Source organism: Aspergillus heteromorphus, assembly GCF_003184545.1.
Source record: "Aspergillus heteromorphus CBS 117.55 chromosome Unknown BO70scaffold_24, whole genome shotgun sequence".
Lineage (NCBI taxonomy): Eukaryota > Fungi > Ascomycota > Eurotiomycetes > Eurotiales > Aspergillaceae > Aspergillus > Aspergillus heteromorphus.
Genome location: NW_020290429.1, coordinates 57,891 through 84,551, shown reverse-complemented (window position 1 = coordinate 84,551; position 26,661 = coordinate 57,891). Strand labels below are relative to the sequence as shown.

General features: G+C 53.4%; 8 protein-coding genes across 8 annotated transcripts; 3 read left to right on the top strand and 5 right to left on the bottom strand.

Annotated features, from left to right (window-relative positions):
* Positions 1-34: 34 nt before the first annotated feature.
* Positions 35-1,642, bottom strand: BO70DRAFT_341477 (KRR1 small subunit processome component). Its single transcript, XM_025541333.1, has 3 exons — positions 1,523-1,642; positions 1,168-1,440; positions 35-1,090 (listed from the first exon to the last, which is right to left on the bottom strand). Exons 1-3 carry the CDS (start codon positions 1,580-1,582, stop codon positions 329-331), a joined length of 1,095 nt encoding a protein of 364 aa, XP_025396754.1. The 5' UTR covers positions 1,583-1,642; the 3' UTR covers positions 35-328.
* A 2,114-nt stretch (positions 1,643-3,756) lies between these two features.
* Positions 3,757-5,132, bottom strand: BO70DRAFT_297126 (S-adenosyl-L-methionine-dependent methyltransferase; the record flags this gene model as incomplete). The annotated part of the gene is made up of 7 exons (XM_025539556.1): positions 3,757-3,787; positions 3,833-4,010; positions 4,062-4,300; positions 4,375-4,496; positions 4,634-4,699; positions 4,757-4,918; positions 4,974-5,132. 7 exons carry the CDS (start codon positions 5,130-5,132, stop codon positions 3,757-3,759), a joined length of 957 nt encoding a protein of 318 aa, XP_025396753.1.
* A 1,918-nt stretch (positions 5,133-7,050) lies between these two features.
* BO70DRAFT_108268 (uncharacterized protein) lies at positions 7,051-7,550 on the bottom strand. Its single transcript, XM_025537855.1, has one exon. The coding sequence runs from the start codon at positions 7,436-7,438 to the stop codon at positions 7,175-7,177; it is 264 nt and encodes an 87-aa protein (XP_025396752.1). The 5' UTR covers positions 7,439-7,550; the 3' UTR covers positions 7,051-7,174.
* On the bottom strand, positions 7,551-8,966 carry BO70DRAFT_108267 (uncharacterized protein). Its single transcript, XM_025537854.1, has 3 exons — positions 8,261-8,966; positions 7,939-8,146; positions 7,551-7,869 (listed from the first exon to the last, which is right to left on the bottom strand). Exons 1-3 carry the CDS (start codon positions 8,696-8,698, stop codon positions 7,664-7,666), a joined length of 852 nt encoding a protein of 283 aa, XP_025396751.1. The 5' UTR covers positions 8,699-8,966; the 3' UTR covers positions 7,551-7,663.
* A 608-nt stretch (positions 8,967-9,574) lies between these two features.
* On the bottom strand, positions 9,575-13,002 carry BO70DRAFT_319784 (gamma-tubulin-complex subunit SPC97). The gene is made up of 4 exons (XM_025540454.1): positions 12,496-13,002; positions 10,433-12,417; positions 10,163-10,380; positions 9,575-10,105 (listed from the first exon to the last, which is right to left on the bottom strand). Exons 1-4 carry the CDS (start codon positions 12,860-12,862, stop codon positions 10,024-10,026), a joined length of 2,652 nt encoding a protein of 883 aa, XP_025396750.1. The 5' UTR covers positions 12,863-13,002; the 3' UTR covers positions 9,575-10,023.
* Positions 13,003-13,199: 197 nt separating this feature from the next.
* Positions 13,200-14,472, top strand: pup2 (proteasome core particle subunit alpha 5). The gene is made up of 5 exons (XM_025543818.1): positions 13,200-13,326; positions 13,388-13,400; positions 13,470-13,548; positions 13,673-14,016; positions 14,086-14,472. Exons 1-5 carry the CDS (start codon positions 13,302-13,304, stop codon positions 14,363-14,365), a joined length of 741 nt encoding a protein of 246 aa, XP_025396749.1. The 5' UTR covers positions 13,200-13,301; the 3' UTR covers positions 14,366-14,472.
* Positions 14,473-14,780: 308 nt separating this feature from the next.
* Positions 14,781-17,215, top strand: BO70DRAFT_319779 (uncharacterized protein). The gene is made up of 5 exons (XM_025540453.1): positions 14,781-14,971; positions 15,026-15,800; positions 15,874-16,291; positions 16,350-16,635; positions 16,691-17,215. Exons 1-5 carry the CDS (start codon positions 14,855-14,857, stop codon positions 17,123-17,125), a joined length of 2,031 nt encoding a protein of 676 aa, XP_025396748.1. The 5' UTR covers positions 14,781-14,854; the 3' UTR covers positions 17,126-17,215.
* Positions 17,216-22,809: 5,594 nt separating this feature from the next.
* BO70DRAFT_319773 (BAR domain-containing protein) lies at positions 22,810-26,564 on the top strand (the record flags this gene model as incomplete). The annotated part of the gene is made up of 8 exons (XM_025540452.1): positions 22,810-23,499; positions 23,574-23,664; positions 23,720-24,190; positions 24,965-25,013; positions 25,161-25,316; positions 25,405-25,966; positions 26,033-26,164; positions 26,224-26,564. The coding sequence occupies 8 exons, from the start codon at positions 22,810-22,812 to the stop codon at positions 26,254-26,256; spliced, it is 2,184 nt and encodes a 727-aa protein (XP_025396747.1). The 3' UTR covers positions 26,257-26,564.
* Between the last annotated feature and the right edge of the window lie 97 nt (positions 26,565-26,661).

The following is a 26,661-nucleotide window of genomic DNA, read 5'->3' as shown; positions in this document are numbered from 1 at the left end:
GAGCATACCAGGTGCAGTTACAAAGAGTAAAAGTGCAAGACATTCATATTGGATTTCAGATCAAAGGAGTCTGGTAGCAAAGCAGCAACACAGCTCTTCCGCAATAAGTATACATGACCACGATATATAGGCTTTTTTTCTCCTTCCCCACAAAGACAGAGAAGGGATGGACGACAAGAGAAAAATAAAAAGAAGAGAAGAAACTCCAGCCCATGCTATGCCTAAGCGCCTTATCTCGAAAGTACTACACACGAAGGGTAATCCGGAAGGAGCACACAAGAGAGAAAAAAAAAAAAAGAAAAAGAAAACAAGGGGGAAAGACGACGGATCAGGCGTCTGAGTCCGATGCGTCCTCTTTCGACTTGGATTTCTTCTTCTTCTTCTTTTCTTTCCGCTCGGAGGCATCGACATCGATCTCGGCGGCCTCGGAGTCGCGCTTCCGCTTCTTCTTCTCTTTCTTCTCCTTCTTCCCCTTCTTGGACTTCTCCGCGGCGTCGACCTCCTCGGGTGGGACGAAGGCCTTCTCGCGCTCCTTCATCTTCTCCTCGCGCTTGACGCGCTGCTTCTCCATGACCTCCTCCTTCTGCGCGCGGTCCTTGGCCTCCTTGGACAGGAAGTATTCGCCGGACTCGATCTGCAGATCGACCTTGCTCTTCTCGGGCGCGGGCGGGAAAGGTGTGTACACCTTCTTGGCCTTGTCGGTGACCTTGAACGGCACGCGACGCTTGGACAGAGTGCGCTTCTTAAAGTTGGGCAGGAACCGGTCCCAGGATTCGTTGGCCAGAGTCGGGTCCTTAGCCAGCTCGCGCTTGATCATCAGCTCCTTGATGTGGTAGATTGGGTGGATGTTGGCCATGCAGTCGTCGATGATGCGGCGGACCTCCTTCAAACCCTTGAAGGGTCCCATGGTCGCCACCGTGTTACCCTGGACCAGGATGTAGGTGCTGGTGAGAAGCTCGAGCGCTTTGAGAGTGGAACCGTTCGGACCGAGAATACGTTGGCGACGCTTGACGAATCGCTCTTTGTTGCGCACTTGGTTGCGGATCTTGATGATGTCGCATGCAACGTCGTCTTCGAGGATTTTCAAGGCCTGGAGGGGGAGGGGGGCAAAGTATGTTAGTCGGGGAGGGGTTAACCGGGAATTTGGGCAGATGCAGGGTTTCCTACCTGTTGCACGGGCACACTTCTCGACAGCAGCTTGATCAGATCACGGGCCTTGAGAATTGCAGCCGGATCGAACGTCTTCCGGGTCGTCTTGACCGTCATGCTACCCTCGACCAAATCCAGGGTGCAGGCGATTCCGAACTTCTCGAGCGATCTGGTGACGAGGGGCCATGCCTCTTTCAGGTAGACTTCTCGGTACTTGGGGAAGAGTGTCGCGAAGGAGGACTCCTCTGCGAAACTACCGGCGACATTGTCCTCGGCGTTGAAGGCATCGATCTAGTCGCAAATTTGCAGGTTAGATCGGTTTCGTTCTCATCTGATATGTGCTGGAAGTTTCCTGGACAGCGTGGCTACAAACCTTCCATTTATCGATGTCTTCCGTATCCCACGCCTTTTCCCTGTTGTATGTGGAAGGCATGGTGAGTGCAGGGGAGGGGGGGTGTTGTGATGATTGATCTGCAACTGTGCTCGAGGAGAGTTGGAGATGGTCGAATGGCGGCCAACTTTTTTCAGTCCCCGCGGGTGCTTACCCGATCGGGAGGGACGTTGATGCCTGTGGAGTCAGGCATAAATAAGGCCCCAAGGCATTCGGGGATTCCCGCCGTAAGCGCCCAAGCGCCACGTCGTTGGTGATCGAAGCGTCTGGGGATGGAGGGAGGCTCTTACGGGTGACTACTCTCGACACGACCTGTCTGGACTCTGGACCCATTGCGTCGAGGACGAGGGACCAGCATGCTCGAAGGAATGGCAACCCAGTACAGTAGGTTGCCAGAACGCGTCATTCTCATTTTACTATCGGGAAAGATGGCACAGTTGGAATGTGAGGTCGAAATTGCAATCCCAGGTGCAATTTCATTCGAGGCGCAAAAAGAAGCTTAGCCCCAGCCCATCTAGATCTCGCCCCATAGTATATCTAAATTGTCAAGGCGGCCCAAGTCACCCAAGGTCAGGGATGAAGCTGCGAGCAATCTCTAGCATCGAGACGGTGCATGCAGGATGTCAACCGGAGATGAGGCCCTCTCCGAATTGTCCGAAAAGACACATTCATCGGGTCCTGCCGTGCTCCTGGAGTACGCCGCACGTCCCAGCCACTGGACTTTGGGCACAAGGAATTGGGATGGTGTGATTATCCATCCCCTTAGCTCCAACTGGCAGCGCCGCAATTTATCTAGTCGGTCCAGACGCAGAGGGGCTCGACGCGGCGAATCGCTTCAGGGTGGATGCACTGCCTGGAGCCATGAACGATGCGGGAAGTGGGAACACCCATGCGAGGATCCATTCGCTCGTCCTCGGAGTAGTAACAACCCAAGGTGGCACCTCCATTGCCTGGTGCAATGCCTAGTAGACCGTAGGCGTAGTCCTGCTAGAATCCAAGCTGAGCATGCCGAGGGTTCACCGTGTAGGAGCCCCCGGTACGGTTGAGATGAGTGAGTGCAATTGGATCCACACCGCACCCATAAGAGGAGCACCGGACGGCCATTCATGGGGGTTTCGATCGTGATACCCTCATGTAGAAGGAGATCCGACAAAGCGTTGTTCCCAGCCCAGGTTGCTGGGGCCGGAAGAGGAAGAAGAGAGATGCTGAAAGTAGGCTTATCTCGGGGAGGTTTTTGCTGGTTGTTGTTGCTCGAGTCAGGCTGTCAGTCCCGTGGTTCTGGTCCCGTTCCCGAAACGCTCTTTCTCTTTCCCTTCTTCCCCTTCCCATTCTCCCTCTACTTCTCTCCCTTCCTGCTTCCTCTCCTCGTACTCCTTCCCCGCGAAGGCTTTATCGTATTCGCCTCAGCCACGGCCTCTTGACCCTCGGCAGTTCTTACCACATGGGATCATCGACCCTTGCTTCCCATCATGACTCGTTAAACCTCCCCTCCAATCGCTCGAGGGGCCGAGGTCGTTGAACGACTCTACCTGCCACAGGTAGTTTCCTCTTCCTGGAGGGCTGTCTTTTCCGAACGAGTGGTATCCTGGTGAATGGTCAGCATGATCCGGCGATGACATTGCTTTATCTTTCATTAACCCACCCTCGTGCAACTCTCCATCAACCTGGAGAGGGCTCTCCCGCACTTCCGGGGCCCCTCGTGTGCTTGGTGGAAGCCTGCAACTCGAAATTCATTTGTGGATGAACCTGTGAAAATCGCCTCAGTATACATCAACACCCATCCCAGCAGAGATACTTGACATCACCGGGGCTATAAAGTCGGGCACAGACATGCAGCCCCGCACGCTGAAGCTGTCAAATTGGGTTGGGGATTGTGATACTATGGACAACAGTATTGAGGAAGACGCGTCCTTGTTGCTACAGGCCTGTGAAAAGATCATGAACAATATACTGTGAGCATATGCGAGACAGGACTTAGAGTTCGTTCGAGCAGCTGCCACTTGCGGGAAACAATAAATTGCAATGCGTCTCTTGGACTGACTGCCATCTAACTGACTCCAAACTCTAGTGTGAAAGTTAGTCTAATCTCCAGGCATCCGCATCCCTCACCGCAGTCAATCTGGTCCAGAATCCCCTGTTTGTTCGATCTTGTGGCGTGTATGATATCTGTCATGAAGCAGCGCTACCGCAAGACCACTACCATAACCAATGCCCTTCTACAACGGCTTCCGACCAATGCAAACGTACCTGAGTCGTCAGCAACTGGTTGAATCCTAACACTGGATCACTTACAAAGGGAAATATGCTTTCAAGCTCGGGTTGCCTGCCTCTTCTTCTGCACGGGCTATCAGCTGTTGAAACTCCTCATGCGGCATGCGCAGGCGTTGGGTCAGGGGGTAGAGTGACAAGGCAGGAAGCAGTTGTCTGACGCTCTCGCGGTTAGCCGCGCCTATCTCTCGCATCCTCTGTTCTGGTTTATCGTCAGCGGTTTGTTATTTCAGGACCGGCTTGTAGGTTCTACCGTTGGGCCATTCACAGAGGGGGAGGGGAATCATCTTTGTATCGACTTCCTCCATCCCGGCCGCCATCAGAAGGTTTCTCAAATGTGTACCCACGCGGAGATCCTTGACATCCTGCATAGAACGCATGAATTTTGTGCTCCACTGTCTCAGCGCATGATTCTCGGTGAGTGACCCATTGTCCGATTGGGCGTTGAAGTACATTTCGACCAATTGTACCCAGCCGCCTGGCCTCAGCACCCTGTGCCACCTCAAAGTCAGCCTATGGTGATGCTTATTGCCCAGGCCCCCTGTCCTGCCATTCAGAAACCCAACCTTCTGATGTCTTCAATGTACGATGGCCATCGGGATCCATCGATGCCTGTTGCAAGCATCCTCGAGTGAACTAGGTCGAAGTGATTAGGGGGAAAGGTGAAGGTGCGATTTAGATCGTCGACCTACCAACTGGCATGTCAGCAACCTCGGGTAATTCCAAGTTGATTTGACAAGAGTAAGTGTCCAGATTAGCCAGGAGGCTTGGGCTACCACTTCAACCAGGACACGGCTCTTTAATAAAAGAGAGGGGGAACCTTACTTGAAGCCACAAATTCCCCGGTACATATTCTGGATTCATATGGGGAGATATATCAACACCGATCACCTTTTCGATATTGACTGTTAGCCACTCGGAGGGCAATGAACCTGTTCGGGACCCGACCTCGCAACGTGGATATCCTTCTGCCACCTCGACAGCCCAAGATCCAGCGCCATGACCGCAATCAAGAATCTGTCGAGGATTAGGAATAGGCGGAAATATCAGCCGGCTATCGAAGACTCCATTAAAGAACTCATGTTGGAGTTCAAGCCTCTCCGCTTCGTCCTAGTGGCAAGGGGTATCAGTCACGACCCCGTTACAAAGGTTTTCCGGGACGTACATCGTCAACCGGCTGGAAACAGATCTTCTTCTCGATCGAGTATTTTTGATACTCGCGGCCATGAACTGGTACTGTGTGGAGATACCTGGCGTCCAGTTCTTCCGTTTGCGAGTCAGGGCTCCTTATTGACCAAGAAAAGTCAGTATTCACTTGCAACATGCACAGGTTGTGGCATCAGGCTGAATACGTCATTATTGCCCTGGCTTCTGTGTATTGTATCACTGGGTGAGGTGGATCGTGTTAGGGGGCTGGGCAAAAGAGAGTCGTTTGCAAAGGTCTTCTGTGAATCGTGAATGATGAATACTGAAGAACGCGTGCTTAGAGGCTGTCTTAAAAGTGGCTGATGAGACGCTGGAAATTCGAGGGCTAGAAGGGGCACACACGAATTTGTGTATCCTACCCTCCCTGGATGAACTGGGGGAGACCCATGCGGAAGGACGGGTCTAGGGAAAATCCGCTCAGCCCAGGACCAGGCGCATGGCTTGGTTCAGAGAGGACAAAGACAAATGTCATTGGCAGGGCAGCCCTGAAACACACTTCCGGCCAGATAAACCCGATTGAGGATTGATAATCCGGCTTCGGTCTACAAAGATTACCTACTTGGGTACCGGAAACATTACATCTAAGCCTCGGGGGAAGGAGGGGCTGGCTGTGCCTTCCGGAGGGGCACCGATGCCGACAAAATCAGGCATATGGGCAGTCGGGAAGGCTTTTTGCGCCTGTTCCCAGCCTCGGCCGACAAGTACGACAGGCATGGTTGCACAATGGCTCTGCTTCGGTTTTCCTTTGGCTCCCCCTTTGATTATTGGGAGCGAAGGATTCACGCTGGCTTCCTCGCGTTGACCTGGGCGCAGAAAGCTTGCCGTTAGTGCCAGGCTCGCTGGGTGTCTGCTCGGAGTCCAGGAAACTCTGTGTGATGGGCCAAGCCAATAGGTTCACATTCTAAGCCATAGGCTAGGGACATTGAATAGCCACACAATGGACTTGACAAGGCAAGGACGAGCGAGCCAACGGCAAGGATGTCTTTCGGCTAATCTGGCGCCATGTAAGACAATACTATGCCAGGACTATGTGCAAAGAACCATGCCCGAGAACCAATCCAGACAAGCTACACGGTCAAGCCGATAACAGCGAACGAAGATCACATCACGGGTTACCATGTATGCCCGCAGAGACCGGATAAAGAAAGGGTGTCAGGAGGGGCAGAAACTGAGAGAAGAAAAAAAAAATTCAGATCCACTAAGGGGCCAGTGCCATTCTCAAGGTTAGGGCCAGCAGTTACATTGTCGTGCTTGGGAGATCCAGGTCTCTTTTGGGGCATTGAAGCGTACAGCCGTCGGGAATCCCACTTCATCCCGTTGTCATCTGGCTGGGAAGCCACAGCCCATACTGACGACCGCATCCAATGCCCATCAGATGGGCTTTAAGGACGTAATATATGACGGCATCGACGCTCACATCGAGTGGGGTCGCTCAGTGAATGGTTGTAACCGTCACTAAAAACATGTCGGGGGCGACTAAATTCCCCCGGTGGCCCGTACAATTTTGCGAAAGGATTTTTTCGCGCCCTTCTTGCTATGTCGCTCCATTTAAATCCACACCTTCACCGCCCCTTTGGGAATCGCGCAGCAGTCTAAGGACTCCAAGGTCCAAACAAACGATGCTAAAAACCCCTGGAGATGGGCCATTCCCAGACAAGATTGGCAAGGCTTCCGGCATGCGACCGCCCCTGAAGGACAGGCCAATGGCATCTACTGGGGCGAGGGATCATTGGTCGGAAGTCTACATTGATGACAGATGATCGGGGCCTAGACAGACGCGGAGTCTTGGGAGTTGAGACGTACTGAGTCTGTCTGTGAAAAGACCGGCTACCCACGTCGCAGTATCAGTCTCGATCCCCAAGGCTGGCTTGCCCCGGACAATTGAGTTGGTGGTGACGATGCGCCTTGTCATCTTGGCCTTGCGTCGAGCAGAGGAGCTGCGGTGATGAGCGGTCGGGCTCCGCCGAGGTCACACTTGAAACACAGTGTTTGCAGTCCGCGGAGTCGCTGGGGGCTTTGATGGGGAAAGACGACTACGACGACCCTCCCGTCCGCCTCGCTGGGTTTGCGCCAAGAGCCGGCATTGATCTGCTGTCGTTTCCCTCCGAACGTAACCCATGGGCCATGCATGCGGCCAGGTCGTCATGCAAGTCAAGGGCGTCAGACGCGCCTGGGATTAGAGCATCCAAGCCCCCGGGTCTGACATGGAAGGTATGAGCACAGGGCGCGCAGGCCAAACCCAGAACCATGGTTCAGCTTCGGGAAGAGGGAGGCCTGCCGTCGGGGCCTACGGGCGGTTAGGCCCGCTAGTGCCGGGGCAGTGCCCACTGCGTGGATAGCCTGGACAGGCTGGACAACACCTGGAGGGCGAAGCAATGAATACGAGGGCACGGTGTATTGCGGACGCTGGCTCCTTGGTGACATTCAGCGCTAGCTGCCGTGCTGCTCGGCTGGTCATTCTGCATACCAAAGGCTATTGTCTGCCACTCCACTTCCGTCTGTGCGCCCATATGCGGGAAATGAGTACGGATTGATTGAGGGGAGCTTTTTTTTTTAATTATCGTTTGTCTCCTAAACAATTCTGCATGATTGAGCCGTGCCATGCCACTCTTACGTTCAACGGTCCGATCCTGCTGGGCACCAACCCATCTAGCGCACTTCCTGGCCAGTCAGGTATCGCAAACCAGCCGTGACAACGCCCATGACCAATGCCACTTCCTCCTCCGTCCTGGGAGCATAGAGAAAGACATACTCAGCTGGCAAATCGAGCTCTTGCCCGCCCGTCAAGGTCGTTGGAATCTTGATGCCACTGAAACCATGTCGTTGCGCCCAGCCCGCATCAAATACCCTTTTACCTGTTCATGCTGTCAGTTTCTCCACCAGGAGCCCAAAAAAAAAAAAAATAGAAAGCACGCGAGACGTACAATCCGCCGGCGCCAGCACCACATGCAGCGAATAATCCTTCAGGCGGTGAATATGCGCACACTCGCCCTTCATCCGGCCGGCTGCGTCATTGCCCACCACCCCGTCTGCAAGGAAAATCGCGTTCGCATGGCGTTCTAGCCTCGAGTCTGCCAGTTTCACTAGCTGGGAGTTCCTTTCTACCAGGGCGTAGAATTCAGCATCGAGGCGCTGCACAGCCACATTAGCATATTAAACTCGCCTCTGACATCCCAAAGACAGATGCTAAGAAAAACCCGTAGAATGGAGATAATAACAGATAGAGAGATAGATGGAAATACACACCTTCTTCACCTCCTCCCCCGCAAACGTATCTATCTGCCTCTGCGGCACATAATGCGGTCCCACCGTCGGCCTCCCCCTCTTCTTCTCACCCAGCAGACGTACCGTCGTCTCGGAAAGATACGACTCCGTTTCCCCCGCCTCGATCTTCTTCTCGTACACGGCGGTACTCGTCATATTGCGGCTCCCGAACGGCAACAGCAGGAATGTCACCCCGAACCAGCCGATCAGGTTGTAGGGGGCGCCGCCGGGGCCGTACGACAGGTAGGTTTTGTAGTTCCGGTAGGCGAGCGGGAGGAGGATGGTCAGGGTTGTGGTGAGTGTTAGCGTTGCGAACGTGAGGTGAGGTTGGAGGTTGGATAAAGACCAGGATCGGGGCCAGGATCGGAACTGTGGCCATTGTTGTGGCCATTGGGTGGGGAGGGTTGGCCAGGATGGCATTTTGTCTTTCTTTCGTTTTTTGGTTGGGTGGGTGGGTGGGTGGTGGTAGTGGTAGTAGTAGTAGTAATAGTAGTAGTAGTGGTGGTGGTGGTGGTGGTGGTGATAATAGTGATGTTTTGGAGATGGGGGGAAAAGGGGATGAAGTGAATTACTATTAGTAATTACAGATTGAATTTGTTGTTCTTGTCAATAATTATGAGAAGATGATGATGATAGAGTGAGTGTACGGAGTAGAATAGGATGGAGACCGAGAAACCATGGAAAGGCTGATTGATTGATGACGGGGGGAAGGGGAACACGCCGGGTTTAAATACCTCGCTCACTCACTCACTCACTCACTCTCGTTGCATGCAGCGAGCGGTGACAAGTGACAGCCAGCTAGTAACGCCGCCACAATGAATAAGCAGGCGAATACGAGAAAATACTAGAGCCCGAGCTCAGCTGATGCGTGCATGCATAGATAGCGCTTGGAGATGAGAATGCATGGGTGGTTGTTGTTGTTGCTGGTTCCATGGATTGTCCAGCGCTCTAGAGACCGTTCGGGCAGACCTTGCGACGGACGGAGTGGCAGGGGTGAGTGATGGGGCGGTCGGCGGGTTCGTCCGATGGGGGTTCCGGGGGTTCCGCTGGGCTGGGGTTACAGTATACCTTTTGGAAGGTCGTGTTCGACTTGGTATTTACTACTTAGACAATGCTAAGTAATAGGTGGGTGTATGGATGGATGGATGGATGGATGGATGGATGGATGGATGGCTATTTAGTTGATATGTGAGTTGGGAGAACTACTTAGAGATTTACTTATAGATAGATAGATAGGTAGGTAAAACAGTAGTATTTTGATAAGAGTCATGCATGGTGTTCACTCCGGGGGTATTTCCAAATCATCAATCACCAGAAGACATAACTAAACATGTCCTGTCCATCGCTCGTCGTCATCGCCTTTGTCCTATACTGTCCTGCCTGCCCGTCTGCCCGTCTGCCCGCTGCCGATACTCCGTCCCGCCTGTGCTAACCGATGGAATATAATAATCAGAGAGAAGAAAAAGAAATGTGGGAAGAAATGGATAGAGACGGGTGCGAAGAGGAGTGTTGCCGGATGGATGGTTTGGGATTGGAGCATCGTGGGCAGCGCAGCCATCTATCTCCCTTGCTGCCGGTCTGCGCAAGCCGCAGCCCTACATGGCCTCCTGGTCGGGATCTCTATGGAGATGTGGGAGTGCCCATCCATTCTATAGGCTGACCCGGATGGGATAGGGGACTAAAGACCCGCAGGGAAGATACAATCCCTCGGATGAGGATAAAAGGGTTATAGCTCCCACTCGCGCTCAGTCCTCTTTGCTGATCGCGCTCAAGGCGTGCGCAAGCTTCAGAAGCACGACGCTCTCTGTAGCGGCATAGTAGTTCAGGCTGGACGGCAATGTTAATTACTACTGTTTCAATTGAATGCCATGGGCATGGTCTTACCTGTCCATCAGAATCCGTAGATGGCGGTTGAAATGCTCCTCGCATCGCTTCAGCGTCTCCTCGAGTTTGTCGATTCGGGATGGATCGTATCCCCGTCCGTCCGAGCCGGCGGCCTTGTTTCCGGCTAGATCGGGGTCGGCAGAGGCGAGGGCGCGGGCAAGCGACGAGGTGGCCCAGGAGGAAAACATGGTGCAGCAGGTCATGAGGCGGTGGTGGATCTGGGGAGCTGTTAGCGTGAATTGACTGCCACGGAGGGGATTGCAAACATACCTTGAGAAGCTTGGCCTGCGTGAGCATGCATTCCTTCAGACAGGTATCTAAGAAGTCCACGTGGTCCTGCATGAGCTGGTCTACGGTGCGGTTGACTTGCTTCGTGCCGTTGACGGTCACCTCAGACCCGTCTGCGTCGGTCCCGTTCACCCGGTCCATCAGGCTCTGCCAGTTGGGCTCCACGACCTCTGCCGTGCAGAAGTAGAGGAGCTGCTGGACAAACACCAGCATCTTCGAGCGCAGGTTCCATGCGCGCCGCTTCCACAGTTCCAACCGCCGGTCGGAGGACTTGTGTCGCCACGCGACGACCTTGCTCTGGTCCAGCCACGAGGTGACGAGCATGGTCTCGAGGTGGCGGAGCGACAGGATGTGTCGAAAGATCAGCTGGTACCGAAGGACCGTCTTCCGACTGATGACGAGGGACAATGGGAAGGGGACGGAATAGTCCAGCTCCAGCGCGTCAAACCCGACGATGTCTTTATCGTCTTCTACCCCCTGGGACGGTGCCTGGTATCGCTCGATTGCCGCCTCCGGATGGTCTTGATCGATGCCGGAAACGCTCACAACCTGCATCAGCCATTTTGTGAGGCCGATCTTGTTCATCCGCACCTTGACGTCTTCTTTGAAGGGGTCCTGGGCTGCAATACTGCCTGGTTGGCGTAGTACCAGGTCGAGAAGCGACTGGAGCTTGCTTTCGTTGACGTTCTTGGCGGGCTTGCGGAGCTCGGACGCTCCGAGTTCGAGGAAGTAGGAGAAGAAGTCGGAGCGATCCAGGAAGAAGTAGTGTTTCAGGGAGCGGAAGCGGGTAGTGAGCGAGTTCTTGGTCAAGAGGAGGTTGAGCAGCGACGCGTTTGCGTATGTGTAGGCGGCATTGACGTTGTCCAAGAATCGCGGGTCGTCCAGGGTCTTGGGCACATCCTTGACTGCTTTGCTAACGTCGACACCACCGCACTCTCGCACCACATTCAGGTATTTTCCAGCTAGAAGAACTTTGTCCTTCACGCTTTCAAGCTGTGGCGGAATCTCGTTGTCGCGGATCGTGTATCGCTTCTCCCAGTACTCGTCCGTGTAGTCCTCCTCAAGCTTCTCCCGCTTGATCCACTTTTGTTCCTTGACAAGAAATTCCCCGTGTGGGTCCTTGATGCCACCATGATGCAGCCATTCGTTGAGCATCGTCATATAGGGCCGACTGGCATCCCGGAGTAGTCGTTCTAGAAGAGCCTTCGTCGTCGGATCACCCGAAAAGGTCGCCAATCGCTCGGTCAGCAGCCGCAGCACATTGCCTCCTTTGCAGATCTTCTTGCTGGACATGGCGCCCGGCACCAGGTCTCCACCCTCCTTGAGCTGCTCGAGAATGTTATCCACGTCGTCAAAATCATCGATCGACTCGTCGAGATCCTGGTCCAACAGCCCATTCCGCCGGAGCAGCTCCTGGCCTAGGGAGTATAGCTGAGCCAGACATTGGCTGGTCGGCATAGTGTGCAAGTGAAGGAGGTGCAGCGTGAAGGTCGGGTTGTTGAGCAGCTCATTCTCGAGCTGAGCAACCAGGACTAGATACTCCTTGAGCAATTTCCGGATCGTAGCGCATAGCGAATGGCTAACCGCCCCGTACTCCGCGCGACTTTGTACCTCCACGAATGCCTCTAACGCGCTGTAATGGGTCGCTATCCTCAATGTCGATTGCGTGAGATCCTTCAAAGTCGGGTCAATTCCTGTTGGCAGCTGGAACTCGGGACCGGTCAACCGGTCCTTCTCTGAGGACGGATCGTATGAGCCGCGGTAGTGGATGTACTGGCCCTCAAAGCCCATGAAAACGTATAACAGATCCTCCAAGACCGCCTTCTCCTGCGCGTCGGCCGCAAGCTCGCGGAGTGGAATTGGTTGAAGATACTGCGGTAACGTGGAGGCCAAGGGAGGAACTGACACTCGACTCGCCAGCGGCGCCGTTGAATGGGGCATTAACGAGGCCTGTGGGCTCCATGGAGCTGAGGAACACTGCAGTCAGCATCTCGAACGATCCCACTCACTTCCAGGTTCCAGCTTGGGGGACTTGGAAGACTCACTCTCCGCCGGCTGCTTCTCCTTCTTCCGGGCATTGGGACTCGCCGCCTCTGGCTGACTCCCTCGCTTCGACCGGGACCTCTCCAGCATCATTTCTCCTCGGTTCCCTGCACTGGACGATTCCTTGACCGGGTTTCTGGTCCGGACTTGGGACCTCTCTCTCGTTTGGAGCGCCATTCGTTCGGCTCGCTTGTCGCCCGAGGCTCTGGTTCTCTGGCTGGAGGTGCTTCCGCGATGGTCCATGCTCTCCGATTGCAAGGGGGACGCGGCGCTGCGCAGAGCGGCCTTTTCAGCGTCGCCGACGCGGTTGGACGCAACGCGGGGTCTCGGAGCGCTCATGTAGCTGGCGCGACGGTCATTGACGGACATGGTCCCGCAAGGTCAGGAAGGGAGGGACGATCATGCAGCCTGTGCCGAGATCACCATTGGGTGGTGAACAGGGTGGTTTGTTTCGACTCGGACAGTAGCAAGTGACTGACTGACTGATTGATTGAATGACTGAATGAATGAATGATTGCAGGCGCACGGGCTACACGTCCCGACGCCGTACGTAGTTTGGGTTCGAGCAAGGCAAACAGTCGCCCGGCGTCGATGCCTGACGGCAGCCTGAGGCCGCGAGCGCCTCTCCGCCAGGCACTCGCCGGACTTGCGTAGACCGCGACAGCTTCGCCCGAGCTTCCAGCACCAGCTGCCTCCTCCGCCTCCTCCCTCCATCTATCCCTCCCCCCATTCTCCCTGTCATCCTCCCTACTTTCTTGTCTTCCTTGTATCTCTCCCGTTCCCCTAACCCCCCTCACAGAACTCCAAGATGTTCATCGCCCGATCCGAATACGGTAAGCTCCGCCTGACCTCCCCTCTGATGCGGTCATCGTCATCTAACGCTTTCTTCGATAGACCGTGGAATCAAGTACGACCTCTTCTGCTCTCTCTGTTTCTGACGAAGTTACCCGCCCGGCCTCTAACCATGCACCCACAGCACCTTCTCTCCGGAGGGGCGTCTATTCCAGGTCGAATACTCTCTTGAAGCGATCAAACTGGGCTCGACAGCGATCGGTGTACGTCCATCCATCTCCCCCTCCCCGCCAGTCGTCTACAACCCCAGATCCTTTTCTCCGGAGGCTTCAACCCCATCGGCTACATATCAGTCGCCAATAAAACAACTAACCCTCTTCCCCGCAGGTCGCAACCTCGGAAGGTGTCATCCTCGGTGTCGAGAAGCGTGTCACTTCCAGCCTCCTCGAGGCCTCCTCCGTCGAGAAGATCGTCGAGATCGACCAACACATCGGCTGCGCCATGTCCGGTCTGCAGGCAGATGCCCGGTCCCTGGTTGAGCACGCCCGGGTCGAATGTCAGAACCATGCCTTCCACTACGCCGAGCCGCTGCGAGTCGAGAGCTGCACCCAGGCCATCTGTGACCTGGCCCTGCGGTTCGGAGAGACGGGAGATGACGAGGAAAGTGTGATGAGTCGGCCTTTTGGTGTCGCCCTGCTGCTCGCTGGGTTTGATGAGGATGGCCCGCAACTGTATGTTGGATTCTGTGCTCCGGTTGTGGTTACGGGGAGTCTGTACTAATCGAGCTTGTGCGTTTCCAGATATCACGCCGAGCCCTCCGGAACGTTCTACCGATACGATGCGAAGGCCATCGGGTCTGGAAGCGAGGGTGCGCAGGCCGAGTTGCAGAATGAATACCATCGCTCCCTGACGCTGCCTGAGGCGGAGACGTTGGTGCTGAAGACGCTGAAACAGGTTATGGAGGAGAAGCTAGACGCCAAGAACGTCCAGCTCGCCAGTGTCACTAAGGAGAAGGGATTCCGTATCTACAATGATGAGGAGATGGGCCGGGCTGTGGCGCAACTCGGTGGAAACCAATAAGGTTGGGGCTCCAGCATGAAGATCTAACGGGCCAACGCGTATATCAGCAGTAGTTGTCCAGTATGGACTGGTATCTGTCTTGGTACTAATAGAAAAGAACAATTACCTTGTCTAATGATTCCGAATGCTTTTTGTTTCCATCCCATGCTGGTCTGACTGCGATGTGGTTGCAGTCGTGCTTTTATCAATAGTTAACAGAACTGCTGACAAATGATATCATATAGTTAGTTATACAAATGATCATATCTACTGAATCTTGTAGAGGCAGGGCTTGAAGACGGCAGATACTACCAATTATGTACTAATCTAGCGCCATCGTCGATGTCATTCCGAACCCCACGTGCACTTCGGAATAGACTGCGGGGGCTCGAATCGGAATAAACCCGCTGCTTCTTCGACGCTTCAGCCTGCTTCTGTCTTTCCCCGTCTTTGATCTGTCTCCTTCAATTCACTTGCCGATGTCTTCAATGTCCACCATTCCTCATCCCCATGATTCGGCGGAACGGAAAGCCCACCTCTTGCGAGCCATGTCGCGTCTCCAAAGTCCGGTGTGACCATACTACTCCGGTGTGCCGACGTTGCCAGTCTCGAGGCAATGTAAGCCAGGCATGTGCTATCCTTGGCTGACCTCCACCTCTCAGACCTAACTCGTACCATTAGTGCTTCTACCACCCCGCACCTTTGACGAAGGGAAAGCCTCAGGGCGTACGCCCACAGCGACGAGCCCCCAAAGAGGGAACGCCTCGGCCGGCAACGCAAGCCCCTATTCCCAATCCCGTCTCAGACCATTCCCAGTTTCTAGGGCCCTCGAGCTATCTGTCAGTCTTTCGGCACGCTCCGCTGGGTGTGTCCAAAGATTCCAATCGGTTTCTCCATGATGAATTCGAGCACTGGCGCACCGACCAGGCGTACGCATCGGCGCGACTGGTTTATCTAGCCTCGGCCATTCCCTTTTACCACGACCAGATATCATGGTATTACCAGAAAGGCCGTTTCACGATTATCCCCGCACCGCTCGTGCTGGACTCCCTGTCCCGAGCACGGGAGTATATAGAAAGTAACCCGTGGGATGTTGCCCGGAATTGGAAATCATTGTACGAAGATATCACGGCTGCAACCGCATTGCCTCTGAAAATATCGGGTACCCTCTCGGCGCAGGACTTCTACGCGCTTACCACCGGCCCAAATCTCCGGTGGGAGCTTCTGGGATTCGTCTTCACAATGGCAGGAGTAAGTGTCATGGGTCGGTACCGCAGTCAAGACGTGCTCGACCTAGGTATTGGCGAGATGGACGTAGAGACATTTACCAAGGAAATGGTTCTCGCGAGTAATGCATGCATTGAGATCTGTAAGCATCGCGGACAAGTCAATGATTTGGGGATTTGGATGCGATATTTGCACGTAGTAATGTGCACGGAGGTGTTGGGCGAAACTAGTTCGTATCAAACCCCCTTCTTCCTGGACAATGCATAAATAAGTATCGATGCGCTGACTGGTAGCCGAACAAGGTGAAAGAGCGTATAGCCAATTCGGGGACCTGGTGTCGGATATATACGCCATGGGTCTCCATCATCCGCCTTTGGAAGATATGCCCCTTTTCCTGGCCGAAACAAGAAAACGGATGCTGTCAGTCAGTCATCGGGCGGACAAAAACCTCGCCACGCTTTTCGGCCGACCCCCTCGCCTGCCACATTCCTATTGCAATGCAACGCTCCCGTTAGACATTGCGGATGATGACCTCTTGTTAAACGCTCCCTCGCTTCACTCTGTCCTAGAGGGTCTGGATGATGATGGCTGGAACATTGAGGGCAAGCTCCTCCCCGCGACGGTCATCCGGATCCGTCATATTCTATCTACCCTCAGAGAGCAGGTTCTCGAGCTCTCTCTGGGATGTAAAGCGGGTAGTGATCACAGTGGCCGTCTTCTGTAACATCCCTCTTTTCCTACAGAATTCTTGAAAGGACTATAAATCTGACGAAGACAGAAAAACATACAATTTATGTCAAGAGATCGCTGACCGGATCCCTGCCCGCTTCCGCTACATCCCGACCTGTTGGAAGAGCCTGGATGCAATCGAATGCCTGGCCCGATCAATTATACACTTCGAATATCTGTTTAGTATCTTGCAGTTTCATCGAATCCGATGTCGGGAGAGCAACCATGAAGCCACTGGTGACTTGCTGGATACCTGCCTTCAGGTTCTGTCAGTCTTCATGGATCTGACCAGACAAAACGAAATACTGGCGATTCGGAAACAGTTCCCATGGATCGTACGTTCCTATCAAGTTCCCCCGCCGAGGATAATTGTATTCACACTTCTCCCAGTTGTTAGGTTACGGCATCCCGGCCGCCGGCGTTCTTGTCACGGAACTGCACAGCCATACCCAAGCCAGCAAACCTCTCCCATCAGCCGTCTCTCGGTCGGAAGTAATTCGCACCTTGAGCGTCCTCATCTCATGGCTGCAGACTTCGGAAATGTCACCCTCGACCACAGCCAAGCCCGTCATGGAACTGACAAAAGTGATAAGCCGGCTACTAGACGACACCCTGAATTATCAGCCCGGTCCTTCCATACCCCAGGACACTAATCAAAATGCTACGACTCCGGCTGGACAGGAGAATGTTCTTGACTCTGCTGTGTTGGGATCTGGAATTGGTGCTCCATCAGAAGCATTCGGTATAGGCCTCTCTGGCCAGGAGTTCTTGAGCTGGCTTGATGATCTGGATCTAGACCTGACGTCATCGGAAATATTTGTATGAACCAGTCAATAGACTGTACCTAGGGCGTTTCTCCCCTTGAGTTCGATGTCAGGGTCTGGGCCTGGTGTTTATTCCGACGAGTAATTACATATGGTTAGATGGTATATACATACATAGTATATTTCTGACACGAGATCCGATAAAATAGCCTATAGTGGTTAGTATTACTCCGTACAGGATCAACTACTAGAAAAATTCCATCTCCCAGTGAGATTAAATCAGACGATGCATGCAGTCAGTCGGTCGATCTGATCGGACTCCCGCCTGAGGTTATGATATGATGAGAAGTGGATGATTGGCATGTAGATAAGATGGGCCAGAATTGTGGGAAAGTACTATCCAATCTCCCTATAGAAATCTTTCTTTTTTTTCTCTATTGTTTTTTACTTATTTCTGTTCCCATGCCGACCTATGCCCTTATCCACTTCTAGCTGTATATATTTATTCCCAGGGCTTGCTTAGTATCCAGTATCACTGTTTGATACCCTGCTGTTTATTATATAATAGCCAGCTACCTAGTTAGCAAGGACCAATACAGCATAAGCCTATCAATTGCAGACCTGATTACGAAGTTAGTAAAATCGTTGGCAGTGACGATCAGGAGACACATTCAGACACTCAGACAGAACCACAACGATCGGTCAACCCAGCGAGACCGACAGGGGTCCGGACGCGACGCAGCCATGGCAAGATGTCTATTTCTTTTTTCGGTCAAGAGGCGCCATGCACAACAGCTTGACATCTGGACCGTACCCACCGGCGTTCGAGACCATCCGTGCCTGATAGTTTGTGGTTCGTTGCCCTGCGCCTCCAGCGCATCATCTCCTACAGCACAGTACAGTACAGTACAGAACAGATATAGGAATACGATGTGTCGATCTCGCAACCTCGCCACCCTGACCCAGAACACCTGCCCTGCATATTCGACCGGGGCGGGGGGTTGGTCGCGGATGATCCTCGCTGCCCCTGCAGAAGCCGGCCCTCGCCCCAGTACTACCTATGGATTAGAAGGCAGCGACCATCCCATCACCGCGACGCTTATGACTCGGATCGGAAAAGTCCGTTCTGGAACCACCTGGCGGGATCTGATTCCTCGCGTACCCTGCACGTGCATATGCAATGCATACCGTTCATGCATGCATGCGCTGCATCGTCGTCAAGACCAAGTTCAACAGAGATGTGATCCCTCAACTCGTTCACAAGATCAGTTGCTCCATCCACACATCCATCCATCTATCTATCTATCTACTTATCTATGTGAAAGAAGCAGTTTGGGCTCCGGAACTGCCCGGATGTGGCTGATATATAATAATACTACCTAATAAGGACTCTCGCCTACTACCTTACCCATGTAGATGGGTGTTGAGTGATGTCACTCTTACTTATTTCCTTGCTTGCGTTGGTGTGGATTGCCTAATGGGCTTTTATTTGGATGTTGTTTTTGCTGGGTTGTTTATCCGTTGATATCGGACCTATCTCTACACAGCACATGCATCTATTATCTACTCTGACTGAGTATATAGTAATTCGTCACGAATCGTGCGCGTACCGCGCTAACTAGCTACTACCTCATAATCCAGCTTACTTGCACAGCATAAGATAATACACATAACAAGAATAATAATAATAAGTAATAATAATAATAATAATAATGTTCGGAATGTGTTGTCCTATGATCCCTGCATAATTACTAAAATTATACATGTGTGCATGCATGCATGTTGCAGAGAGGTGGAAGCCCTAGAGCACACAAGGAGGTGTCAACTTGATAGTATTTCCGGCAAGCTTAAGTAACGAGAATACCAGGAGGCAGGTCATAGCTGTGTTTCACGAACAAAATAAGTGTAGAAAGCAGCAGCACCTTGACAGGTAGTTAGAACGAAATCTATTTCTTTTATTCCATCTACTAATCGCATTTGGCTACTTTCCTCAATGTATGTGACCACGACAATGTGTCTGTGTCATGGAAGCTCAGGACTCAATTTACTAAGATAGGAAGTAGTGTCCAGCCTCTGCTCAGACGTATGACTTGTGCTTTCCTGTTTCTGCACTATTGGAAAGCTGGCTTGTTGTCTGGGTATGTTGTAGAGCCCTGCTGCTGGCTATGTGTACACCTGAGAATAAATAAAAGGTTGGATTGGGGAAGCGCTACAACAGAATGCTGACTCGTTGGTAGGCTTTTCATTTGTTATGTAAACATAGGGTGAAAGAGGAGTATTGGGGTCGATGTCCGGTAAGGTGAACATAAGAAGGGGATGGAGACACACAGCCGAGGGATGTCTATTCTCGACAGCTCTGCTGTTCCATCTTGCTCGACCTGTGCACCTATTGCATTTCTTTCGGTAACAGTAGTCATCTGTTAGATTGAAATGCCTATGAAGATAGTAGATGAGAGTCCGAAAACGTGTCTGAAGCAGCGGACACTTATTCAGGGGCCCGTCACTGGAACTACTCGAGTTTTGATCATTGCAAATAACCCTGCAGTGAGGTAAGTGACCACGGAAACATGAAAATGTCTGAGAGGTTTGTATTTGAAATGGAAGATAAATCCCTCAAATTTGAAAAAGGTAGGAAAGATACTCCTAGCAAAGCAGGAGGGCAAAGAGTGCACCCGTTGTGAGAGCAGAGCATGGCCGAAATCATTCACATCCCAAACAATATCTGAGTGAGCTTGGTCTGCTGGCAGCCACGAAAGAGTGATTCCTGCGCTCGGACCTTCGACAACAGAGCAGATATAGACAACGAGTTCAAAAAAACCGCCCCAAGAGATGCACATGAGGACGGAGAATGTCCTAAAGCAGCCAAGCTCGAAGACGTCTCGACGTTCTGGCTCGAGCTGAGAGCGGATTCTTCATTATGTCTCACCCACCGGGCCGCACAGCGAAACCGAAAACACCCGGAGGACCTCGATGCGGGGCTTGGGGGCGCAACTGAAAGGGTCGCGATAGGTAGATACTCGGCCGAAGCCCAGGCCAGAATGTTGATGACTTCTTGAGTCATGGCATGAATGGTTCAGCGAGCCGGGCAGCGTCTATCTCCACACTGTGCCCAGAAGGCAAGGCAAGGCCCACCGATTTAGTGATGGTGCTGAAATTCGAGGCCTCTGGGGGTGCCTGACTTCCGATTTGAGGTGCCGTGGCTAGAGGGGATAGTCGAAGCAACTGCTTATACACACCACTCCAGTATTGTTTATCGGACCAATATGAAGTTGGGCATTGGATCTGAATGTGTACAGACACACACCGACAGAGCCAATTTCCACTTCTTGAGAGCCAGGTTCTCCTCATTGAGACCCACAGCCGGTGGGTATAGGTGTTGGGTGTCATGAAATAGCAGGATGTAAGTTGCAAGGACGGTATATTCACCATGATGCTCAGTAAAGTTTGCCCTAAACGACGAGTGCGGGTAGCCTGGCATTGACCGCGAGTTTGATATTGCTCCCGACCAATAGCACGAAGGCATAACAGTGAGCGAGGATAGAAAATGGATCAGCAGATAGATAGTCCGGACTACAAATTGAGACCAAAAACCATTTGACCTGACGGCTACATATGCAGCACCCAATCCCTTTTTGAGGGTTTTGATCGGTGTCGTTTGTGCGAGCCCATCGTCAAATCGGCCAAATCACAGGTTACCTTCTGCACACTGTGGGGTAAATGTACACTCATGGTCACAAATAATCTAGACCAGAAATGATCTACTCAGGCGAGATGGCGCAATGGAGCCTGCGACTCGCAGTCAGTACCCGACCATTGTCCCGACCGAGCTTGTGTGCAGGTAGGGGATCATCACGATTGGTGATTTGCCTATACGGAGGCTTGGCGCAGGCGACAGTTGGCAGCCCTTTAGCTTCGGCTTCGCGCTCGTTGGCTCGGCATTAGTGCAGATTAGGCGAGCTTAAGCCCTTACTAGGCGTCCCATTGTTGTGCGCATCGATATTCTTATTTCTAACGTCAGGTCTGCGGTCAGCGAGACATCAACAAAACCTCCCGTTTTTGGAATGGATTGCATCCGCTTGTTGTTTTGGTGCCATGGTGCATGACCCGACGGTCTCGCAGATGTCCAACCTTTCCTAAGGTCCGGGCACTAGGGTAGTCCTAGCCATCAACACTGATCCGTGCTTCTCCGCTGCCCTGCTGCATCTGCCATCTGCCATCTTCACTTGGGTTCCCATTCGCAACGAGGTAGATCCTCCCAGGTACACATAGCCGTTCATCCACTATCTTCCAGTTGTTGCTCAGGCCAGGGCCTCGAACAGTCCTTGACCCGCAGTGGAGCGTTGAAGACTGGACAATACGGTGTTTCCAACAATAACAAGACCGAGAACAGTGGGTATGGCCATGCCGATTGAGTTTTACAGCAACACTGTTGGCACGAGATCAGGATTGATGTTCTCCATCCCGTTAGTCCATATCACAGCCACAGATATCTTGGTTCTGTATCAGCCCACTCAGTAACATCCTTAGTAACCATCGGCTTATTGTGAAGGTGCTCCGTAGTTATGGCCGAAAGCAGTAACCCGCAGTGACCGCAGATCCACGAAATCAACCAATCCGTGCATTCGCCCCGTAGCCAGTGAAGCCCAACCTAGTTCTCAGAGTGCGGAGTATCACCTGAGTGCCATAACAACAGATCTCAGTCGATATCCCCCCACGAGTCAGGAGCAGCTGAGGCCCCTGAGGTGTTCTGTCCATCCAGCCCTCATGACATCGCAAGGCAACCAGTATACTTCAGAGTCGATGTCATTGGGTCGGGTAGCCGCCCCCTGAGGGAATTTGGACCTACCAGCAGCATGCGCTGAATATGAAACTCGCACGTTGAAACCCCTAGGGGGATTGTCGAACTAGAGGTCGAGGCCTGAGTTCGGGGGGAGCATCTGTCTGTCGTGCATGGGTGGCACTACTGGTACCCAGTTAGGCAGTGCTGCTGCTTCATCCCGGGTGGTAGCGTCCGCCATGATGCGCCGATGGAGGACAGCTGGACGGCCGAGCTGCACTGCATACGCCTCGAACGGGGGACCGTTCCAGCCAGAATCGGGGTTGGTCGAGAATGAAGAAGAGAGGGTGTGTAAGAGAGAGAGAGAGTGAAGAAGGATGCAGGAAGAAGGCGACAAGGCGAAAGGCCGTGGCGAATAGCTAAGAATATCTGTGACAAGACGCATACACGTGGGCCGCCCATAAACTGACAGGAACTGACAGGAGGAGAGCATCAATACCGTACAGCCCTGTATGTCAGTCGGCTTTTCCGCCAACGTCACCGAATCTCGTTTCGCATTGTTTTTTTTTGTTTTTTAGTTCGCATCATCGCATCGCATTCTAGACACTCGACTGGAGGAGTCCTTTTTATACGAGCTGATCCCCCCCGGATTGGCACTGTCTTCCTCCCAGCAATCTGTCTTCTTCTCTTATCATCCCCGGCGATCTACAACAGAGTCAACTGCAGACTTCCGGGCCATATATATATCGACGTCATCGCAGACTCGCACCAGCGGTTCCTTCATCGCCCGCCCCGCCATTGCCTTCCAATCCCTCCATAGTCCATCCATTCCATCCCATCCATATTTAATCTGCGGCCCCGCCCCAGTCCAGCCCTGAGCCGCTGCCGTCACACCCACGGTTCGCTCGCAGTCAGTCATTCCCATACTTTCCTCCCTCCATTATCTAGATCATCTCTCCCATTCACCCATGTCTCGACACGGCGACTACCGTCGCTCGACCGGGGCTCTCGACGAGGACCACTATTCGCGTGAGCGTCACCGGCACCGTCATCGTTCACGTGGACCCCCGGTACTTGAGCGTCCCCGACGGGTGGAAGAGGATGATCGCTTCGAATATCGCCTGCAAGAGGACGAACGTTACGGCCCCCCAGCTCGTCGCTCCGATGTCTTCTACGAGGATGACCATCTAGTCTATTCTCCCGGCCCCCTGGTAACCTATCAGCGCCGCCATGCGGAGAGCCCTCCGCGGCCCCGTCCTCGCATGACGCGCCGCCAGTCCTCCCTCGACACCTTCGATCGCGTCCCGTCGCGCAAGGTCGACGAATACTACTATAGCGACTACCCCCCGCGCGCACCCCCCAGTCCCCCTCCACCTCCCATCAGGCGGGGTTCCTTCCATCGAGCGCGCGAGCCGGACTACTATGAGGAAATACGCATTGCCGAGCCCGAATACTATGGCGACGAAGAGTACCGGGAGTTCCGTGAACGAGATCGGATTGTCGAACGCCCGCGACGCTCCGCGAGTCGCTTCCGTGAGAGAATGGTAGAGGAAGTTGACGTTGAGAAGCCATACCCCCGAAAGGGCAAGACCCGTATGCCTCGCAAGCTCGCCCATACCAGCGCGATCCGCGAGTTTGGCTACCCCTACGAGGAAGAGGTGTGTATTCAAGAAGGCCAGTCGGGTGGAAACATATGGGGCTTGATTCGTGGTAGTGCTGACGGTCGGTCTAGGGGAGCATGATTATCATCCAGGTGGCCCTGTCTAAGGAGCAGATTGACGCAGTCATCAGTCGGAGTCGCGAGATCAAGCGCATGACCGAAAGTAGGACTTCCCGTGCCGGAATCTAGAATGTATCTGATGCTAACTGTCTTACAAGCTCGCATTATACATACCTCGTCGTCTCCCGTCCGTGAGAAACGCCGGGAGCGCACGGTAGAGCGAATCGCCATGGAGAGCTACACCCCCCGGTCGAGCCATGAGACGTTGCTCATCGAACCGTCTCCTTCACGGCACCGATCCCGATCGCGCCACCATCACGACGAGCTCTCGGAGAAGCGAGTGACAAGGACGGTCTCCCGGACGCGCGGGCTGTCGGTCCACAGTCGCCCTCGCCGCCGGTCATCGCCCGTGCGTAGGGTCGAGCGGTATGAAGATGTAGGGCATTCCAGCAAGGTCCATGCCGGTCCGATGGCGATTGTTGTCCGCCCGCGCGACAGCGACAGCGACGACGATCTGCGGGAGTACACGCGAATCGAGCGACGTGGCGGTGGGGAAGTGATCCGAGACACGGAGTTCATTGGCGACGGCGAAGAGGAGGAGATCCTTGAGGTGCGAAAGGAGCGCAAAGGTAGGATGAGCCTTGTCCGACGACGCAAGCGGTGAAGTGTGGATTCTGAGAGATGATCATAGGCCCGAGCTCACGACTGATGCGTGCGATGCTGGCGACCTTGACCTAAACCGATGGCCGAATCGATGGCTCGGAGATTTTACGACTTCCGGTTTATGTCTCTCTTTGACGATTTCGGCATCTTGTCTTTGTACGATAGTAGTTTGATTGCGATGACGACTTGTATTCTTTTTTTTTCGATTCGCCTGGGCAGCGCCTTTTTTTTTCTTTTCTTTTCTTTTTCTTACCCCCCTTCTTTTTTTCTTATTATGACGCGACGACAATGATGATGAGACTTTCTTTTCCAGTTATTGTGTTTATGGGCAGTTTGAATGGCGTGTTTGGCTGTGGGTGGGTTTGAGCCGGGGTCCATGGTTTTATAAAGCAATCCTAGTACTTATAATTACTGCAACCTTCACATTATAGCATGTGATCTTTATAGTGGGAAATGCTCATCGGATGTTTGTTGTATTTTGCTGCCTGCACAATACTAACTACTATATGGGACCTTAGTTGTAGTGCCGGCATGAAACCGTGGCGGTACGGGCGATACAGGCGATACGGACAGGGCGGGCGAGGCGGTCACTCACACCAACGGAATGTGGCCTCGACTCCGCGATCTGCACCTGCACCGCGCCAACTTCCCCCCTCCCAAAAGCCCTCAGCATCAGACATACTCCCGTCCCTTCTAGAAGCAGGGGCATCGGACTCATCGCATATCTCCCAGTGAAACAGTAGCGACTCACAACATGGACAAGTTCCAAGCCTTCGGAAAGAACCTCAGGTGAGATGGCTGCCCCTTCCGCAATAATTTCTCCGATTAGGAGACACCCTCGCATATCCAGCGCCAACCACAGAGCGCCCCTACATGATCCTATCGCGAATTTCAATAGTCAGGCATCAAGACTGACTTGCTTCTCTTCTCCAACAGCGCGAGCTTCTCGCCCTTTGCTGCGCGCACGCAGCAGATGATCAAGGAGCAGCTTGGCCAGGCCGAGGAACGCACTCAGCTTCCCGATGAGTACATCGAGTTGGAGAAGCGCGTGGATGCCCTGAAGATCGTTCACCAGAAGCTCCTCCAGGTGACGTGAGTGCCACTTCCCCCCGCAAAATTTCTTCATCCCCGTCATCTCCAGTCCCCACTCACATAAACTCATCGATTCGATCACATGCAGTTCCCAATACTCCAACGAAGCCTATGACTACCCCCCCAACATCCGCGAATCGTTCAACGATCTGGGTCGCACCATCAACGAGAAGGTCGCCCTCCTGTCGCAGGCCTCCTCGCCCGCCGAGGCCCAGGCCGCCCTGACTGCCCCTCCCTCGGCCAAGCCCCAGCCCAAGACCTTCAACCACGCCATTGCCCGCGCCTCCCTGGCCGGGTCCCAGACACTGGCGCAGAACTCCCGCAACGAGGAACCCCTCGCCACTGCGCTGGAGAAGTACGCTCTCGCCTCGGAGAAGGTGGGCGAGGCTCGTCTGGCCCAGGACGCCCAGATCCAGTCGCGCTTCCTGGCGGGATGGAACACCACGCTGAACACAAACTTGATGTTCGCCGCGAAGGCGCGTAAGAATGTCGAGAACGCGCGTCTGATGCTGGACTCCGTCAAGGCTAGCAAGAAGGCTGCGGCCCGCGGTGACTGGGATAACTTGAGCGAGGAGGCTCGTGCGGAGATCGAGCAGGCGGAGGATGAGTTTGTCGGACAGACTGAGGAGGCTGTGAGCGTGATGAAGAATGTATGTTTGCCTACCCCTCGACTTCAGCATGGATAGTTGGGAAACTGAACCGACCCGATACACTAGGTCCTTGACACTCCGGAACCCCTGCGCAACCTGGCCGATCTGATCGCGGCGCAGCTAGAGTACCACAAGCGGGCGTATGAGATACTCAGCGAGCTGGCTCCTGTTGTCGATGGCTTGCAGGTGGAGCAAGAGGTATGATCAATGTTCACGGATGGGGCATTTTCATCGTGACTAATTGGTGTGTTACCTAGGCGAGCTACCGGAAGAGCCGTGAGGGAGCGTGATTCGGGTCCAGTAGGCTTTATTTGCTGCTCTTCTGTCGTCCTTGATAATGCTGCCATCAGTATTGTTGTTCTTGTTACGTTTTCTCCTGTGATTGGACACCTAGCCTCTTTTACCCTGCCCTCATCCCTTTGCCTTGTGTGAAATTGTTTGATATCCCTCGATGTGTGGATCTGCTGGGTTAGTTGACTGCTTGATGCGTATGGTACTAGCCTGAATCCAACCCGGATACTGTAGATAAATACCACTCTTAAGCGTATATACAGCTGTGGATATTTCTATCCACGGCAAATAGAGTGGTAGACATGCCCTTCATAGATCACCACGGTTTCTGCCCCATGTTGTGCTTCTGCCTCAGGCATCAATAACCTCAGGCACCCACCCGGCAGCTCAGCTCCGCCGATAAC

Coding starts and splice junctions, on each gene's coding strand:
- BO70DRAFT_341477 (XM_025541333.1), bottom strand. CDS start 1,582: ATGCCTTCCACATACAACAGGGAAAAGGCGTGGGATACGGAAGACATC. Junction 1,441..1,522: donor AAGACATCGATAAATGGAAG/GTTTGTAGCCAC, acceptor ATTTGCGACTAG/ATCGATGCCTTCAACGCCGA. Junction 1,091..1,167: donor GAAGTGTGCCCGTGCAACAG/GTAGGAAACCCT, acceptor CTCCCCCTCCAG/GCCTTGAAAATCCTCGAAGA.
- pup2 (XM_025543818.1), top strand. CDS start 13,302: ATGTTCATCGCCCGATCCGAATACG. Junction 13,549..13,672: donor TGGGCTCGACAGCGATCGGT/GTACGTCCATCC, acceptor TCTTCCCCGCAG/GTCGCAACCTCGGAAGGTGT. Junction 14,017..14,085: donor GATGAGGATGGCCCGCAACT/GTATGTTGGATT, acceptor GTGCGTTTCCAG/ATATCACGCCGAGCCCTCCG.
- BO70DRAFT_319784 (XM_025540454.1), bottom strand. CDS start 12,862: ATGTCCGTCAATGACCGTCGCGCCAGCTACATGAGCGCTCCGAGACCC. Junction 12,418..12,495: donor GGAGAAGCAGCCGGCGGAGA/GTGAGTCTTCCA, acceptor AGTGTTCCTCAG/CTCCATGGAGCCCACAGGCC. Junction 10,381..10,432: donor CGCAGGCCAAGCTTCTCAAG/GTATGTTTGCAA, acceptor ACAGCTCCCCAG/ATCCACCACCGCCTCATGAC.
- BO70DRAFT_108268 (XM_025537855.1), bottom strand. CDS start 7,438: ATGTCACCAAGGAGCCAGCGTCCGCAATACACCGTGCCCTCGTATTCA.
- BO70DRAFT_319779 (XM_025540453.1), top strand. CDS start 14,855: ATGATTCGGCGGAACGGAAAGCCCACCTCTTGCGAGCCATGTCGCGTC. Junction 15,801..15,873: donor GGAGGTGTTGGGCGAAACTA/GTTCGTATCAAA, acceptor TAGCCGAACAAG/GTGAAAGAGCGTATAGCCAA. Junction 16,636..16,690: donor GGAAACAGTTCCCATGGATC/GTACGTTCCTAT, acceptor CACTTCTCCCAG/TTGTTAGGTTACGGCATCCC.
- BO70DRAFT_108267 (XM_025537854.1), bottom strand. CDS start 8,698: ATGCCATCCTGGCCAACCCTCCCCACCCAATGGCCACAACAATGGCCA. Junction 8,147..8,260: donor CGGGGGAGGAGGTGAAGAAG/GTGTGTATTTCC, acceptor GTGGCTGTGCAG/CGCCTCGATGCTGAATTCTA. Junction 7,870..7,938: donor GGTGCTGGCGCCGGCGGATT/GTACGTCTCGCG, acceptor CAGCATGAACAG/GTAAAAGGGTATTTGATGCG.